This window comes from Lampris incognitus, chromosome 19, assembly GCF_029633865.1.
Source record: "Lampris incognitus isolate fLamInc1 chromosome 19, fLamInc1.hap2, whole genome shotgun sequence".
Classification (NCBI taxonomy): Eukaryota; Metazoa; Chordata; class Actinopteri; order Lampriformes; family Lampridae; genus Lampris; species Lampris incognitus.
Window position 1 is genome coordinate 22528157 of NC_079229.1, and position 15273 is coordinate 22543429.

The 15273-nt window shown below is 44.3% G+C and overlaps 1 protein-coding gene across 1 annotated transcript in view; it reads left to right on the plus strand.

The window, feature by feature from the left end:
• The first annotated feature begins 4014 nt into the window (after window positions 1–4014).
• Window positions 4015–15273, plus strand: part of phex (phosphate regulating endopeptidase homolog, X-linked) — a 23908-nt gene continuing 12649 nt past the window's right edge. The window contains exons 1-7 of the mRNA XM_056299642.1: window positions 4015–4138; window positions 9531–9587; window positions 9948–10109; window positions 11111–11194; window positions 13066–13292; window positions 14714–14782; window positions 14924–15040. Coding sequence (XP_056155617.1) covers window positions 4015–4138; window positions 9531–9587; window positions 9948–10109; window positions 11111–11194; window positions 13066–13292; window positions 14714–14782; window positions 14924–15040 — 840 coding nt within the window. The remainder of the gene's footprint in view (window positions 4139–9530; window positions 9588–9947; window positions 10110–11110; window positions 11195–13065; window positions 13293–14713; window positions 14783–14923; window positions 15041–15273) is intronic.

The window sequence follows — 15273 nt, forward strand, 5'->3', positions numbered from 1 at the left end:
ACTAGTGAATGATAATGAGCAATAATATCAGGGACACTTGAGAAATATTAGGCATACCTGTTTCGAGGTTTAGCCAGTGCAGCATCAGTTCTGTATCAGGGCTCTTGTCTAGTTTATCTCAACACTACCCACACACTGCCTTGGCTCAGGCTCAGGCCTGTCACTCAATCCAACCCATATGACAATCTGACACTGTTTACATTTGCCTGATTTCTGTCAACAGTTATATACATGGCTTGGATGTGCTTTAAAATGGATTTCCACACATCGATACCTTACAGACTCTCGGATTGCTCTAGGGAAGTTAATTTCTCGAAAAATCATTAACACTGAAATGAACTCACTGAGCATAAGTAGGAATAAGCTGAGGGGGACCAGCGCAGCTTGCGAATCTTCACGGTCCCAACTGCCCTCCTTTGTGCATCCTGTGGAAATCAATGCATCCTACAGCCTTGTCCCGGCCGAACAGAACAGCCCCAAGCCGCACAACACACCATTTCTCCTTCAACTGCTACAAATCGGCGAGAAATGGGCCGAAAACGCAGGAAAAATCATTGAAACATCACAATGACAGAGCCAGACGTTGGTAGGCAACATGGCGCCCGTCAAGCACGTGACAGAATCTCAGCTGATCACAGCGCGTGTTGCAAAGATCAAAGGATGGCCAGACTCTCTCTATACACGGCGCTGGAATAGACAGCACAATATCGACCTCCAGTGGCCCACCCAGGCTACTGCCCTACACTATTTATAAATCACAAAGGAAATATGTTACATGCAGAAAGTTTGCATGTGATTGTTGGTTGAGTAAAACAAATACCTAACTTACATACTGATTCCCGCTCACTGTCGCAGTCTCAGGATAAATAGTTGGCACAGTATCTGAAAACCAATTGACTCTTGCACTAGGTTATGGAAACACTCCTCAGTGAAATGAGCACTGCAGATACACAGTCCCTTCAGGTTTGTAGGCATGTGAGCCTGATGTCTGTAAATAAATTCCAACCATTTCAGCAGTATAGTGGGATTTTTTGGTAGATAGTGGGTCCAGTTTATAGCCAAAAACTCTACACTCTACCATGTTTGCTGTCAAAACTTTCACTATGCTAATGCAAACTCGCTCTCTGTACTGACAAGTCTGCTCTGCACAGGAGGTTTCAGGTTTCTTTGCCCGCCCTGCATTTGCATATTAGACAGCGATTGGCTTTCAGCTTTATGACGTACCAAATCTAGTTTGCTTGGGGTACGTTTGAATCTCAGGATTTAGGGAAATGCAGACAGCTCCTTCTCCAGTAGAAGAAAGTGAAAACACCACTCTAGTGACAAACTTTGCACAGATACAAGTCAGTATAGTCAAGGCCAGACATTTTAAGGGACACAAATATAAGAAAAACAAATGTTTGAGTAGAGGGGTACTTTAAACTCTCAAAAAGAAATCGAATTGCCCCACTAATACCACTAATGTTACATGCACATACCCTATCAAACCTAAATGCAAAGTTACTGAGAAACTACTGTATGTCCTCCATTGTTAATGAGAACCTGGTTGAATTTCTTTCTTTTTGAGACTCGTTTGTTAACTGTTTTGTACTTTCACATTGACATAATAAATTGCATCTAATGAAGTTACTCACTACTTCAGTAGTTTTTTTTTCCAAGATGCTTTTTTTACTTTTACTCAAGTAGTTATTTTATGAGTACTTTTATGTCTACTTGAGTAAATGTCCATCTGTCATGTCCATCTACCTCGGGCATGTATGTAAGTAACCTGCTAACGTCTATTCAGCATCTCTGATATATTCTCTGCACCATTGCACTTTATCACCTCTCATTTTACCTGTACAAGTCAAACCTTGTGTATATATCTGAAAATTTTTGTGTTTTAGGGTTGTTATCTATGTTAAGTACACTGCGAGCCACAAAACCGGAATCAAATTTCATGTCTGTGCAAACCTACATGGCCTGTAAACATGATTCTGATTCTGAAACATTATAAAGTTACTATACTTTTACTTGAATAACTTTTTTTCCTTACCCACCACTGGTGCGCATGCACACATGCAAGGGCGAGTGAATGATATTGTGTGTATTTCTAAGATGAGGTAAATAGTAATTTGGGGGGGGGGTGTTTCCAGACACTTAATTACATGAGAATTATCCTCACTCTAACCACAGAGGTGTTTGTGTGTTTTAGCTGCAGATAATCAAAGACACAACACCTCAGTTAGCAGGTTTCTCTTCTGACTCGTTTCAAAACAATTGAGTTTCGAAGCTTTTTTATTTTTATTTATGGTTTTGTGTGAAGATAACTCAAGGAATGACTTCTCCACGGTGTTGAGGGGTGAGGGGGGGTGAGAATTTTTATTACAATGCAATGCAATTCATACTTATACGGGTATAAGTATGAGGTATACGAGTATACGGTGGTGTGTGTATGTCTGTGTTTACACTGGCTGACTTAAAGTATGGTTTTGGGGTTTTTTTCCGGCCCAGTTTATGTTAAAAAATTCACATGTGCCGAATGAATACGTGTAACCATGTGTGTATTTTTGCACTTATCTCTGGTTAATGACAGGATGCGATGATGTTGCTATACACAAAGACATGAGAGTAGGAAGGGAGGTGGAAGAGGAAAAATGTTCTGGCAGTTTTTGGCTCCGTCTGAGGCGTGGGCTCTTGGTTCAACTCCATGACCTTCTCCTCCATGTCAAAGCTAGAGACTAAAAGAGGATCCGTCACAATCAACGCTCATGCTTGTTGTCAAAAAGACAAAAAAAAAAAATCCAAAGTAGAAGAGAGAAGTGAGTTTGAGTCAGCATGGTGAACAATAGCATCGTGGTCTCCGTGTCTGTGTGATGAATGGCTGTTTTTCAAGCGGCGCAGGAAGTCAGGTCTATAAGGGGAGTCTGTGGCCACCGCCCCAAACCCTAATGAGCACGTGCAGAAATGGCTCCCACCACAGCAGGAGGGCAAAGAGCAATCACCTAGTGTCACTATCATCGCCTCCGCTGTATCTCTCTATCTTAGGTTCTCTCTCTGTCTCTCTGTCTCTCCCCCTCCTTTTCGGGGGAAATATTGATGTACTTCCACAGCTGGCAATGTAATTATTGTAGGATTAATCAATGGCAATCACTCTGCTCTGTGTGTGTGTGTGTGTGTGTGTGTGTGTGTGTGTGTGTGTGTGTGTGTGTGTGTGTGTGTGTGTGTGTGTGTGTGTGTGTGTGTGTTCCTCTTAATTTTGTACTGGTCTGGTGACTGTCTGATCTGATAAATGTTTAGACCAGAGCACCCTGATGTTCAGAATATGAAATTAGACACACGCAAAGACACAAACACACTTACTCCGTCACACACGAATTGAGATACTGTACGCTGGTAACGAGGTCTGTTGGTAATAAATTTTCCTGTAATGATAAACGGGAACATTTGCAGATACACACGCACGGAACATTTGCAGATACGTGCGCGCGCGCACACACACACACACACACACACACACACACACACACACACACACACGCACACACACTAGCGTCTGGCTTTAGTCAGTGTTAGCAGTTGAATTAGTGGCACTCGTCTCACTGGGGTCATAACTGGTAAGCCTGGTCCCCTCTTTCCTCGAGGGAGGGAGGTGAGCGGAGGAGTAACACAGGGAGAGGGAGGGACGGTTTGCAAGTGGGAGAGCCAGAGTGAAGTTAGAGTAGTCACAGACAGACAGACCCAGAGAGAGAGAGAGAGAGCAGAAGCACCAACGCTGAGAAAAGAGAGGACAGGAAAGTTAAGTGGGAAAAGAAGAACGCTGAGTGGACGACAGAGCCTGACGGACAGAGCAGAAAGTTTGTGTGGTTGACAGGTTTTGAGGTTCAGCTGACAGTTCAATTCGTTTTTGATTGTGTGTTGAGGCAATCTGTGTCAGCATATGGACTTTGTGGCTAGGCTAGACATTTGCCGTTGGTAGCGGGTGTTTGTTTGAGATACAGAGGCGTTAGTGTGTGTGGGTGTGTGTGCCCAGTCATGGAATTAGAGCATTTAGGTGGCAATGGGGTTAAACTGGAGAGAGGAAACCGTCGTCTTCTCAGGACGACACTGGCTGTGTGTGTGTGTATCTGCCTTGCCCTGCTGCTCGCGCTCATACTGGGTAAGTACACCACACACACACACACACACACACACACACACACACACACACACACACACACACACACACACACACAGATTCCCAAAACTCTTCTATATCCTGCATTGTAATTTTCATGGAAATCCATGCAAACGTATCACACACACTTCAGTGCGTAGCCTCAGATTATAGAGCATGCCGGCTGTAAATAGTAACACAACACAAACATACGCAAGAGCAACCCCAAGTTTCCAACCTGCATATGTCTGTCAGACTATTTTTGGGTTCATATAGGGTTTCATACACGCTCGCACGCCCATCCGATTCTTTCCCTCTCTCTCTCTCTCTCTCGCTCTCTTTCTCTCTCTCTCTCTCTCTCTCTCTCTCTCTCTCTCTCTCTCGCTCTCTTTCTCTCTCTCTCTCTCTCTCTCTCCCTGCTGAGACGTGTGGCGAAAGTCATGCTCAACTCCAAAACTTCAACAGGGAGAGGTGAGGTTAATGGTACGGTTGTTTTGATTGGCGGTTGGGGGTTGTGTGTGCGTGTGTGTGTGTGTGGGGGGGCTCGTTGTTTGCTGCTTTACTCCCTTCTTTACAGTGAGGCTGGGAAATGGATTGTATTGCATGACGGTTATATCTGGTGGTGGGTTGGATGCCTGTGTGTGAACTATTCATTGAGCAGCAATGAGTGGTGGCAGGATGGTTGTGGTTGAGAGCGCTCCCATGCAGGGTTGGTATTGTTCATATGTCTTTTTGGTATTTTTTTTTGTTGTTGTCGTTTTTTTTGGAGTCGGGTGGGAAGCCATCATTTTTGTGGTGACATTGTATTGAACTGATAAATTATGTGAGAGGGAGACATGAGATAATGGTTATATACATGTTTGAATAAGTACCCTCCGGCTCAGTCACAAGCATTTGCACACACAAACACATGCGTGCACACGCACACACACGCACACACACACACACACACACACACACACACACACACACACACACACACACACACACACACTGTAATGACAATACTGAACTGTTGAATCCAGGCATGCAAACAGAATGACAATGTAATTTCAAGTGGTTTCTCCCTTTTCGCGTTGTGTTTTTAGCAAGCGTGGTGTGAGAGTGCCCGTTTTGTTCCCGTGTTTCTGCTTGTGCACAAAGTACTTACTTGAGTGTTTCGGTCTGTCTGTCTGTGCGTGTTTGTTTATGTATGCATGTGCATTGTGATTTTTGGCCTGTTTGGCATCTCAGTCATGAACATGAAGTCAGCATGTGCGGCGAACCCCAAGCATCTGTGTGTGTGTGTGGGGAGGGGGGGATCAGCGGGTGGTTTGGGGTTCTCTTGCTCAAGTGGATTGGGGAGCAACAATAATGTGTTTGTGAAATAAAACAAAAGGAAGCCAGAGCGATATAACGGTCATAAATCAAACGGGAGATGAGGCATGTCCATAAACATGAGTCTTAAACATGGGTCTATATTCTGAGCAGACTGCTGGCTGAACTTCATGCAAGAAATCGCAGAGCCCAGGGACCCTGATGACAAAGGTCTCATCTCATTTCCTATGTGTGTGTGTGAGCTTTTTATTTTTAGTAATTCTAACCCAAGCAGTAGAAAACATTAATTACTCTTGCACTATGTACGACAATGTGACCAGTCGACCTTAAAAGTCAGACGGCACAGAACCGCTCGGTACGGGTCCGCTCACCCGTTCACAATTGGATTCGTTTTCTAAAACTGTCAGCTCACTAAAGAGGCCGGCGTACGAACCCCATCATAAACACCAGAGAAGAGGTTTGGGAGGCTGGTTCGATTCCCAGTTCATCTCTTATTCAGAGGCATACAGGAAAGTGAGCCCCCCCCCCCCACTGAATACATGCTGTTGAGTTGCTCATGAGCAGGTTACCGTAGACACCCACCGAGATTATTTGTAAAGCACCTTTCACAGACAGAGTCACAGTGCTTCACAGTGCAAGAAAACAAAATAATAATAATGATAATAATGGTCGTAATATATCCATCCATCCATCCATTAGCCAAACTGCTTACCCTGCTCTCAGGGTCGCCGGGATGCTGGAGCCTATCCCAACAGTCATTGGGTGGCAGGCGGGGAGACACCCTGGACAGGCCGCCAGGCCATCACAGGGCCGACACACACACACACATTCACACCTAGGGACAATTTCGTACAGCCGATTCACCTGACCTGCATGTCTTTGGACTGTGGGAGGAAACCGGAGCACTCGGAGGAGACCCATGCAGACACGGGGAGAACATGCAAACTCCACACAGAGGATGACCCGGGAGTGTTTATGTGATATATATTCCTATGACATGTTATGCTATTTTTATTATATATATATATATATATATATATATATATATATATATATATATATATACTTCATTATTTAAATTATCTCATTTCATAAAATATCTCATTTCATAATCATTTGATAAACCTTCCCCGAATTAAATACAATTAAACTCATAGTAAGTTTGCACAATTTCATTGTAACTCCATTAAATTCTGACTTCCCTTTTAATGTATTTGAAGAAGTTATCCCTAGGCAGCATCTATGAGTGGAGGAGCGAAGGAGAAGACACAGGGAATACCAAAAAAGCGGAGAGAGAAAATATACACTACCGTTCAAAAGTTTGGGATCACCCAAACAATTTCGTGTTTTCCATGAAAAGTCACACTTATTCACCGCCATATGTTGTGAAATGAATAGAAAATAGAGTCAAGACATTGACAAGGTTAGAAATAATGATTTGTATTTGAAATAAGATTTTTTTTACATCAAACTTTGCTTTTGTCAAAGAATCCTCCATTTGCAGCAATTACAGCATTGCAGACCTTTGGCATTCTAGCTGTTAATTTGTTGAGGTAATCTGGAGAAATTGCACCCCACGCTTCCAGAAGCAGCTCCCACAAGTTGGATTGGTTGGATGGGCACTTCTTTGAGCAGATTGAGTTTCTGGAGCATCACATTTGTGGGGTCAATTAAACGCTCAAAATGGCCAGAAAAAGAGAACTTTCATCTGAAACTCGACAGTCTATTCTTGTTCTTAGAAATGAAGGCTATTCCATGCGAGAAATTGCTAAGAAATTGAAGATTTCCTACACCGGTGTGTACTACTCCCTTCAGAGGACAGCACAAACAGGCTCTAACAGGTACTATTTAATGAAGATGCCAGTTGGGGACCTGTGAGGCGTCTGTTTCTCAAACTAGAGACTCTAATGTACTTATCTTCTTGCTCAGTTGTGCAACGCGGCCTCCCACTTCTTTTTCTACTCTGGTTAGAGCCTGTTTGTGCTGTCCTCTGAAGGGAGTAGTACACACCGGTGTAGGAAATCTTCAATTTCTTAGCAATTTCTCGCATGGAATAACCTTCATTTCTAAGAACAATAATAGACTGTCGAGTTTCAGATGAAAGTTCTCTTTTTCTGGCCATTTTGAGCGTTTAATTGACCCCACAAATGTGATGCTCCAGAAACTCAATCTGCTCAAAGAAGTGCCCATCCAACCAATCCAACTTGTGGGAGCTGCTTCTGGAAGCGTGGGGTGCAATTTCTCCAGATTACCTCAACAAATTAACAGCTAGAATGCCAAAGGTCTGCAATGCTGTAATTGCTGCAAATGGAGGATTCTTTGACGAAAGCAAAGTTTGATGTAAAAAAAATCTTATTTCAAATTCAAATCATTATTTCTAACCTTGTCAATGTCTTGACTCTATTTTCTATTCATTTCACAACATATGGTGGTGAATAAGTGTGACTTTTCATGGAAAACACAAAATTGTTTGGGTGATCCCAAACTTTTGAACGGTAGTGTATAGTGAGCGAGAGATAAAGGAGGAATACCTGAGCAAGGAAAGGGAAAGATGGAAGAAGAGAGTTTTTAGCTTCCAATCAGAGGATTTGAAGGAAAGGGAAAAAAGGAGTAAGGGAAAGGCGTGGAGACGTAGACGGCAAGAGTCAAGGCAGCGTAAGAGGAAGGGCCCAGAAACTCGTAATATAAATTGTAATATATTCTTGTAATATGAATAAATAGAAATCTGGGGCTGAAATCAGGAATCGGCAACATTTATTTGTCATTTCATTCCGTGCACCTGTGCTCATGAAATGAAATAAAATGAAATATCGTCTCCTCGAACCCACAGCAGTGCAACACAAAGACAAAAACATATCCAAACTATAAGAACACATATGTCCAAACTCCAAAAAAAGGTTTACAAAAACACCTATATCCAACTTATATATATATTAAAAATAAAATTTACTGTCGAAGAGAGCGAACGCCAGGATAACTGTCGGAACTGCTGGTCTGCATGGTCTAGCAGTTAGCTTAGCCTGCCTCGCTTCAGCATCCTGTCAGACCGTCCTCTGTGTTTCCTCCTTGGGCACAGCTCCAGGCAGGGCCGTGGTCCTTGGGCCCACCGGACGACCAGGCTCCCCCAGCCAACCAGCGCCAGCTCTCCCAACCAGACACCTTCGACATACCTGCCCGCACTCCACAGGACAACGCCAAAAAAAACGTCAATGTTACGCGAGGCCGCCGCCAAACCGCCCTCGGTGTTATTGGAACTGCCAGTCTACATGGGCTAGCAGTTGGCTTAGCCTGCCCTGCTTCCGTGTCCTGTCAGACAGCCCTCGGTGTTTCCTCTTTGGGCACAGGGCTGTGGTCCCTGGGCCCACAGGACACGGCAGACCAAGCTCTCCCAGCCGATCCAGCGCCAGCACTCCCAGCCATCAAACAAAGACATGAACTTAGACATAAATTTAGAAATGAGAAAATTGTGAGTATAGCTTAATGAAAAGCTGCAAAGCGCTTATAGTACCTGCTTGGCCCTGCTGGAAAATACACAATTGAAAAAAAAATGTATATGCAAAACAAACTAACGGCTACTCTCTCCATTACCATCTATTTATACCAAATGTTTAACTTGACAGCTACAATAGAAGTAAAATTGCATAAATGTTGTTTTGATATCTAACTCGGCCATTATGTTTTAATGTCTGTTTTTATGATGATAACATGATTTCCATCTGTATGTAATCATTTATTTATATCCAACTTCATCTTGCTCTGTACCATGCATATTGCAATTGCAGCACATATTTTCCAGCTGTACGTCATCTTCTATATATCAATTATTCATATTCAACCCCATCTTGCACTGCTCCATATGGCTGCTGTTGGCCCATTATGCATGGGAGTAAGTTTGGATGTGTGGATGGAGGATGTGAGGTACATTGTGAGTCATGACAACCAAGGGCAAATTCCTTGCATGTATAACAGCGCACTTGGCCAGTAAAATACAAATCTGATTTTGAGTCTGATGATGTTAAATGTAAACTTTAGGGTTCATAAGAATGTTGTCATCGCTAACCTTCTCCCTGTTCCTCAGTGTCTCAGAGAACCAGTCAGAAGGAGTTCTGTCTGACCCCACAATGCATTGAGGCAGGTGAGGTGGCTGCGGGGTCGGGGGAGGGGAGGCTGTTGGAAAGGCTCCAACAGCCCCATCTGTTTCATTCACTGTTAAGACTTAACGTGTCAGTGCTCTGAGCATTCACTATTGTTTGCGTGGGAACTGTTAAGCATGAGATATTTTTCTGATGTGTGCATAATTATCTGGTGCTAGTCATTACACACATTAACTGGGCTGTGCTCTCTCTCTCTCTCTCTCTCTCTCTCTCTCTCTCTCTCTCTCTCTCTCTCTCTCTCTCTCTCTCTCTCTCTCTCTCTCTCTCTCTCTCTCTCTCTCTCTCTCTCTCCCCCCCCCTCACTCTCCCCCCTCTTTGTGTTTGCCCCATCCACCCCACAGCGGGGTCTATCCTGACCAAGATTGATCTTTCGATTAACCCCTGTGAGGACTTCTATGGTTTTGCATGCGGGGGTTGGCTGAAGGATAATCCCATCCCTGAGGATTCCTCCTCTTTTGGTATCTACCCCTGGCTAAGGCAGCATGTTGACCTCCGACTCAAAGGTGTGTGTGTGTGTGTGTGTGTGTGTGTGTGTGTGTGTGTGTGTGTGTGTGTGTGTGTGTGTGTGTGTGTGTGTGTGTGTGTGTGTGTGTGTGTGTGTGTGTGTGTGTGTATGTGTAATCCACACAATGTTTTCTCTCCCTCACTCTTTCCCCAACATCCATCACATCTCTCTCTCTCGCTCTCTCTGTGTCGCTGTCTGTCTGTCTCTCTCTCCAGAAAGAGACAATTTCTCTTGTCCTGCCATGTATTCTCATCTATCTTCCTCTTTTCTATCTGTCCACCTTTGCCTTTCTCTGTCTCTCTCTCTATCTCTCTCACTCTCTCTTGTCTCACCCTCCCTCTCTCTCTGTGAATGACCCTGATGCAGGTAGTTGTAACCCAATAGACTGCTTTCAATAGACGTAAAATGGTTTGCAGAAAATGAATCAAGAAAGTTGTGGACCGGCTGATGCAGTCTAAAAAAAAAAAGAAGACGGTCCATCAGACCTTAATGGGGGAGTTTCTTATAAAATGTCCTTGTTTATCTGACATCGATACAAATAACATTTAACAAACTGATTGAAAGATCACTGTCGTGCATCCTGGTCAAGCTTTTTGGAAAAAAAATATTTCAGGATGTGCTGGTCCATTGTTGCACTTCTGCAAAAAACACAGTGGTCATACTGAGAAAAGCAAATTTGAAATTAAACTCATGCAAACAAATAACATGTTACAAATATACATCTCCCAATAGCTTGGAATATCATCCCTCATCACAACCACAGAACCGCCGCATGAGAAGACGAGTCAGTTCGCGGTTTATTTTCAAGCGAATAAATCTGCACCTTCAACAAATATGATTCTGTGGGGCCCTTACATAAAAAGAAGAAGAAGAAAAAAACACAGGAAAAGATGCAACATTTTAAAGTAGAAAATAGAAGAAGTTGCTTTTTTTGTCTTGGAAAAATGGCACTTAACTGTGGTTGAGTGAAGCTGAGCCATGTTATTTCTTTCCTGTCAGAATTACTGGAAGCTCCATCTGCCCCTGATGAGCTGGAGGCAGTGACCAAAGCTAAGGTCTTCTACCGCTCCTGCATGAATGAGAGTGAGCTAGACACACACACACACACACACACACATCCGTACGTACATACTATGTGGGTCAGACACACACACAAGTCAGCACACGCTCTCACACAAGCAGACATTCTGTACGAGTTCACACACTTATGCATGTAAACACACACTAGCACTAGCACACACCCATAAGGGTCACACACAAGAAATAAACAAACACATAAGGGCTCACACACACTAATACACAGGCGCGTATTAATATACACTCGCACCAGCACACACATACACACATGAGTCACACACACTAACACACCCACAACACATAAAGACTTGTAAACACTGAAAATACACACATTCACACACACTAACACACACATGCTTACATATAACGGTTCACACACACTAATACACAAATGCACATAAAGACATACACACACACTAGTATACACACCTTAATGGAAGCTGACACACACTAGTGCACACATACATAAAGCCGATAACCTCGCATGAACACACCATGTAAAACCAGGGGGTTTCAAACCCAATGATAGATTTCAAAAGAATGCGAGCTTAAAGATGGCAGCTTTCTCCAGCACTGTCCCCATGATGCCTGCCTGTTATCTTGTCAGTGTTAGATCTTTGTTTTAAGAACAAGTGCTTGGGAAAGAAAGAGAAAAGCTTAGCAGGCAGGTAGAAACCAGAGTTTTTATTTCTTAACATTCCCTTAAAAGGATAATAAACCTTTTTTTTTCATTTTTTGAGCAGAAAACTTTTTTTTTGGGGTGATTTTTTTTCTCCTTCGTTCTCCCCGATTGTACTTGGCCAATTACCCTATTTTCCGAGCTGTCCTGGTCCCTGCTCCGCGCCCTCTGCTGATCTGGGGAGGGCTGCAGACTACCACATGCTCCTCCATACATGTGGAGTCGCCAGCTGCTTCTTTTCACCTGACAGTGAGGAGTTTCGCCCCAGTTGCCCCTCCCCCCCGAACAGGCGCCCCGACCGACCAAAGAGGGTGCTAGTGCCGCGACCAGGACACATACCCACATCCGGCTTCCCACCTGTGGCCACGGGGATTCGAACCAGCAATCAGTTGAGCAGAAAGCATGTTGGTATGGGTGTAGGATTGTTCTCATGATAAATTCAACACAAGACTTATCTCACGGCTGCTTTCTCTAGTGTCTAATGGGGAAAATGCACATTAATTTCCTACGTCACATGGGGGCATCAAAAGATAGCGACACCATGTGACGTAGGTGATATAACAAGTGGGATATGGCACATTAGACCAAAATAAAGAATGTGATCAAATATGAGGTGAGTAGGAAGGCGACACACCAGCGTTAGCCAATTTAACCCTCTGGGTAGACATGTGAGAGGCTACGACACCACCACCTTCAGTCTAATCCACACCTCCATCACCGTCCTCTACATCTATCCCCATTTATATCCTTTATACATGGACACCACCATCACTGTCCTGTACATATACACCACTTTATATCCTTTATAGATGGACACCATCATCACTGTCCTCTACATCTACACCCATTTATATACTTTATACATGGACACCACCATCACCGTCCTCTACATCTACACCCATTTATATCCTTTATACATGGACACCACCATCACCGTCCTCTACGTCTACACCCATTTATATCCTTTATACATGGACACCACCATCACCGTCCTCTACATCTACACCCATTTATATCCTTTTATAATTGTTGGCAGAGACAGGCTAAAATCTCACTTACTTTAATTTAGCATCTTGTACATTGTGTGTGTGTGTGTGTGTGTGTGTGTGTGTGTGTGTGTGTGTGTGTGTGTGTGTGTGTGCGTGCGTGTGCGTGTGTGTGTGTGTGCGTGCGTGCGTGTGCGTGTGTGTGTGTGTAGCAAAACTGGAGCTGCTGGACTCCAAACCGATATTGAAAACGCTCAAGCAGCCTGAGTTCAAGTGGCCGGTGGTGGGCGATGGACTTGGAGGGGCATGGCGGTGGTCGGCGGAGGAATGGAACCTCTTGAATACGTTGGCCGAGATGAGAAAGCAGCACAGCAAGAGCATTCTGATTCGCCTGTACATCTCACCCGATGACAAAAACTCCTCCCACTACATCATCAAGGTAGGAGCCCTGCATTGCATTAAGACGGAGGATGTGATGGAAATACAGTACATGCGTGGGCCGGGAGGTTGTAACAGAGAGTGACATCGATGTGACATGAGAATGTCTACACAAGAAATTCGTTGGATTTCTCTTATTGATTAATGTATTTTCAGTGGCGGCGTTCATGAAAATGTCCATTATGAGGACATTCTGTTTAAAAAATAACGTGTGTCATTACTTTGTGCCATAATCTGTCTTCCTAACTGTATTTTTACCATGGGTATACTTTTTTTTTTTTTGTGGATGTTTTCCCCCTTTTTCTCTCCAATTGTATCCGGCTAATTACCCCACTCTTCCAAGCCGTCCTGGTTGCTGCTCCATCCCCTCTGTCGATCCAGGAAGGGCTGCAGACTACCACATGCCTCCTCCGATACATGTGGAGTTGCCAGCTGCTTCTTTTCACCTGACAGTGAGGAGTTTCACCAGGGAGACGTGGTGTGTGGGAGGATCACGCTATTCCCCCCAGTTCCCTCTCCTTCCCAAACAGGCGCCCCGACTGACCAGAGGAGGTGCTGGTGCCGCGACCAGGACACATACCCACGTCCGGCTTCCCAACCGCAGACACAGCCAATTATGTCTGTAGGGATGGCCAACGAAGCCGGAGGTAACACGGGGATTCAAACCAGTGATCCCCGTGTTGGTAGGCAATGGGATAGACCGCCATGCCACCCGGACGCCCCCCACCATGAGTGCACTTTTGCGTTAAGACGTATTTCCATCAGAGTGTTACGTGTTCCAAATAATTACACTATCTGGTGTATTTAACAAATTTCAACAAATTTATGCGATTGAATGATCTCCTTCTGCACAGGACTACACATAAAGGGGTTGAGAAGATGTACTTGCCATTGTAGAAATTTGAAAATCTTGTGGTATTATCACACAATGCATTCACTGACACATTTTCCTAACTCGAGTGAACGTCAAACATTGGTGTGATATCTAAGAGCATTTTGGCATTTTTACTCAACTTTTTCTGTTCACAACTTTCGCAAAATTGGGGTACAAAAGGGATTGTGTTTACAACACAATTTAGGCATTTTGAATGCTCTTATTTAGTGACACATTACAGCCTTTTAATCCCAAGGTCACCAATATGCTGCCGTCTTGCCCTTTATTTCCGTATGTGTGTGTGTGTGTGTGTGTGTGTGTGTGTGTGTGTGTGTGTGTGTGTGTGTGTGTGTGTGTGTGTTTGTGTGTGTGTGTGTGTGTGTGTGTGTGTTCCACTGAGTCTGTTTGTCTGCATGTGCTCATGTGTGTGTTTGAGTTTGTATGTTTTTGTGCATTCATGTGTTTGTGTATATGGGGGTTTTCTGTAAGTGTGTTTGTGTTATAAGTGTGACAGCAGACACTAACCTGTGTTCTCCCCCCCCCCCTAGCTGGACCAGGCCTCCTTGTCTCTGTCCTCCAGAGAGGATTACATCACTAACACCACCGCCGCCCGGGCCGTGAGTCTCCCCCCTTCCTTTTACCTCTCTCTCCAGCTCCTGTCCCACCTCCTTCCATCCATATCCCCCCCCTTCTCTCTCCATCTCATATGCACCCTCTAACCTCTCTGTCTCTCTCTTTGTCGCCCTCTCTCCCTGTAGTACCGTGCAGCCCTATTGAGTTTGATGGTGGATGTGGCCGTGATGCTGGGGGCTCCAGAGAAGACAGCACTCACCGAGATGGAGGAGGCTCTCGCCTTCGAGACCAAACTAGCACACGTAAAGATGTCGCTTCGCGTAGAAACCATCAATGTTGGCATGGACATGTTTTGATAGACAGCCATGGCTGTTGAGCTTAGAGTCAAAAAAACTTTTCAAACCAGCAAAATATTTTAGTGAAACACGTTCATACACACCAGGTGGGCTCAGGCCTGCTGGCAGCATCCTTGTGTCCCAATCGGCCTGTAGACCTTTGCTGCATGTCAGCCCCACACCGGGTCCCGTCTGGTTTT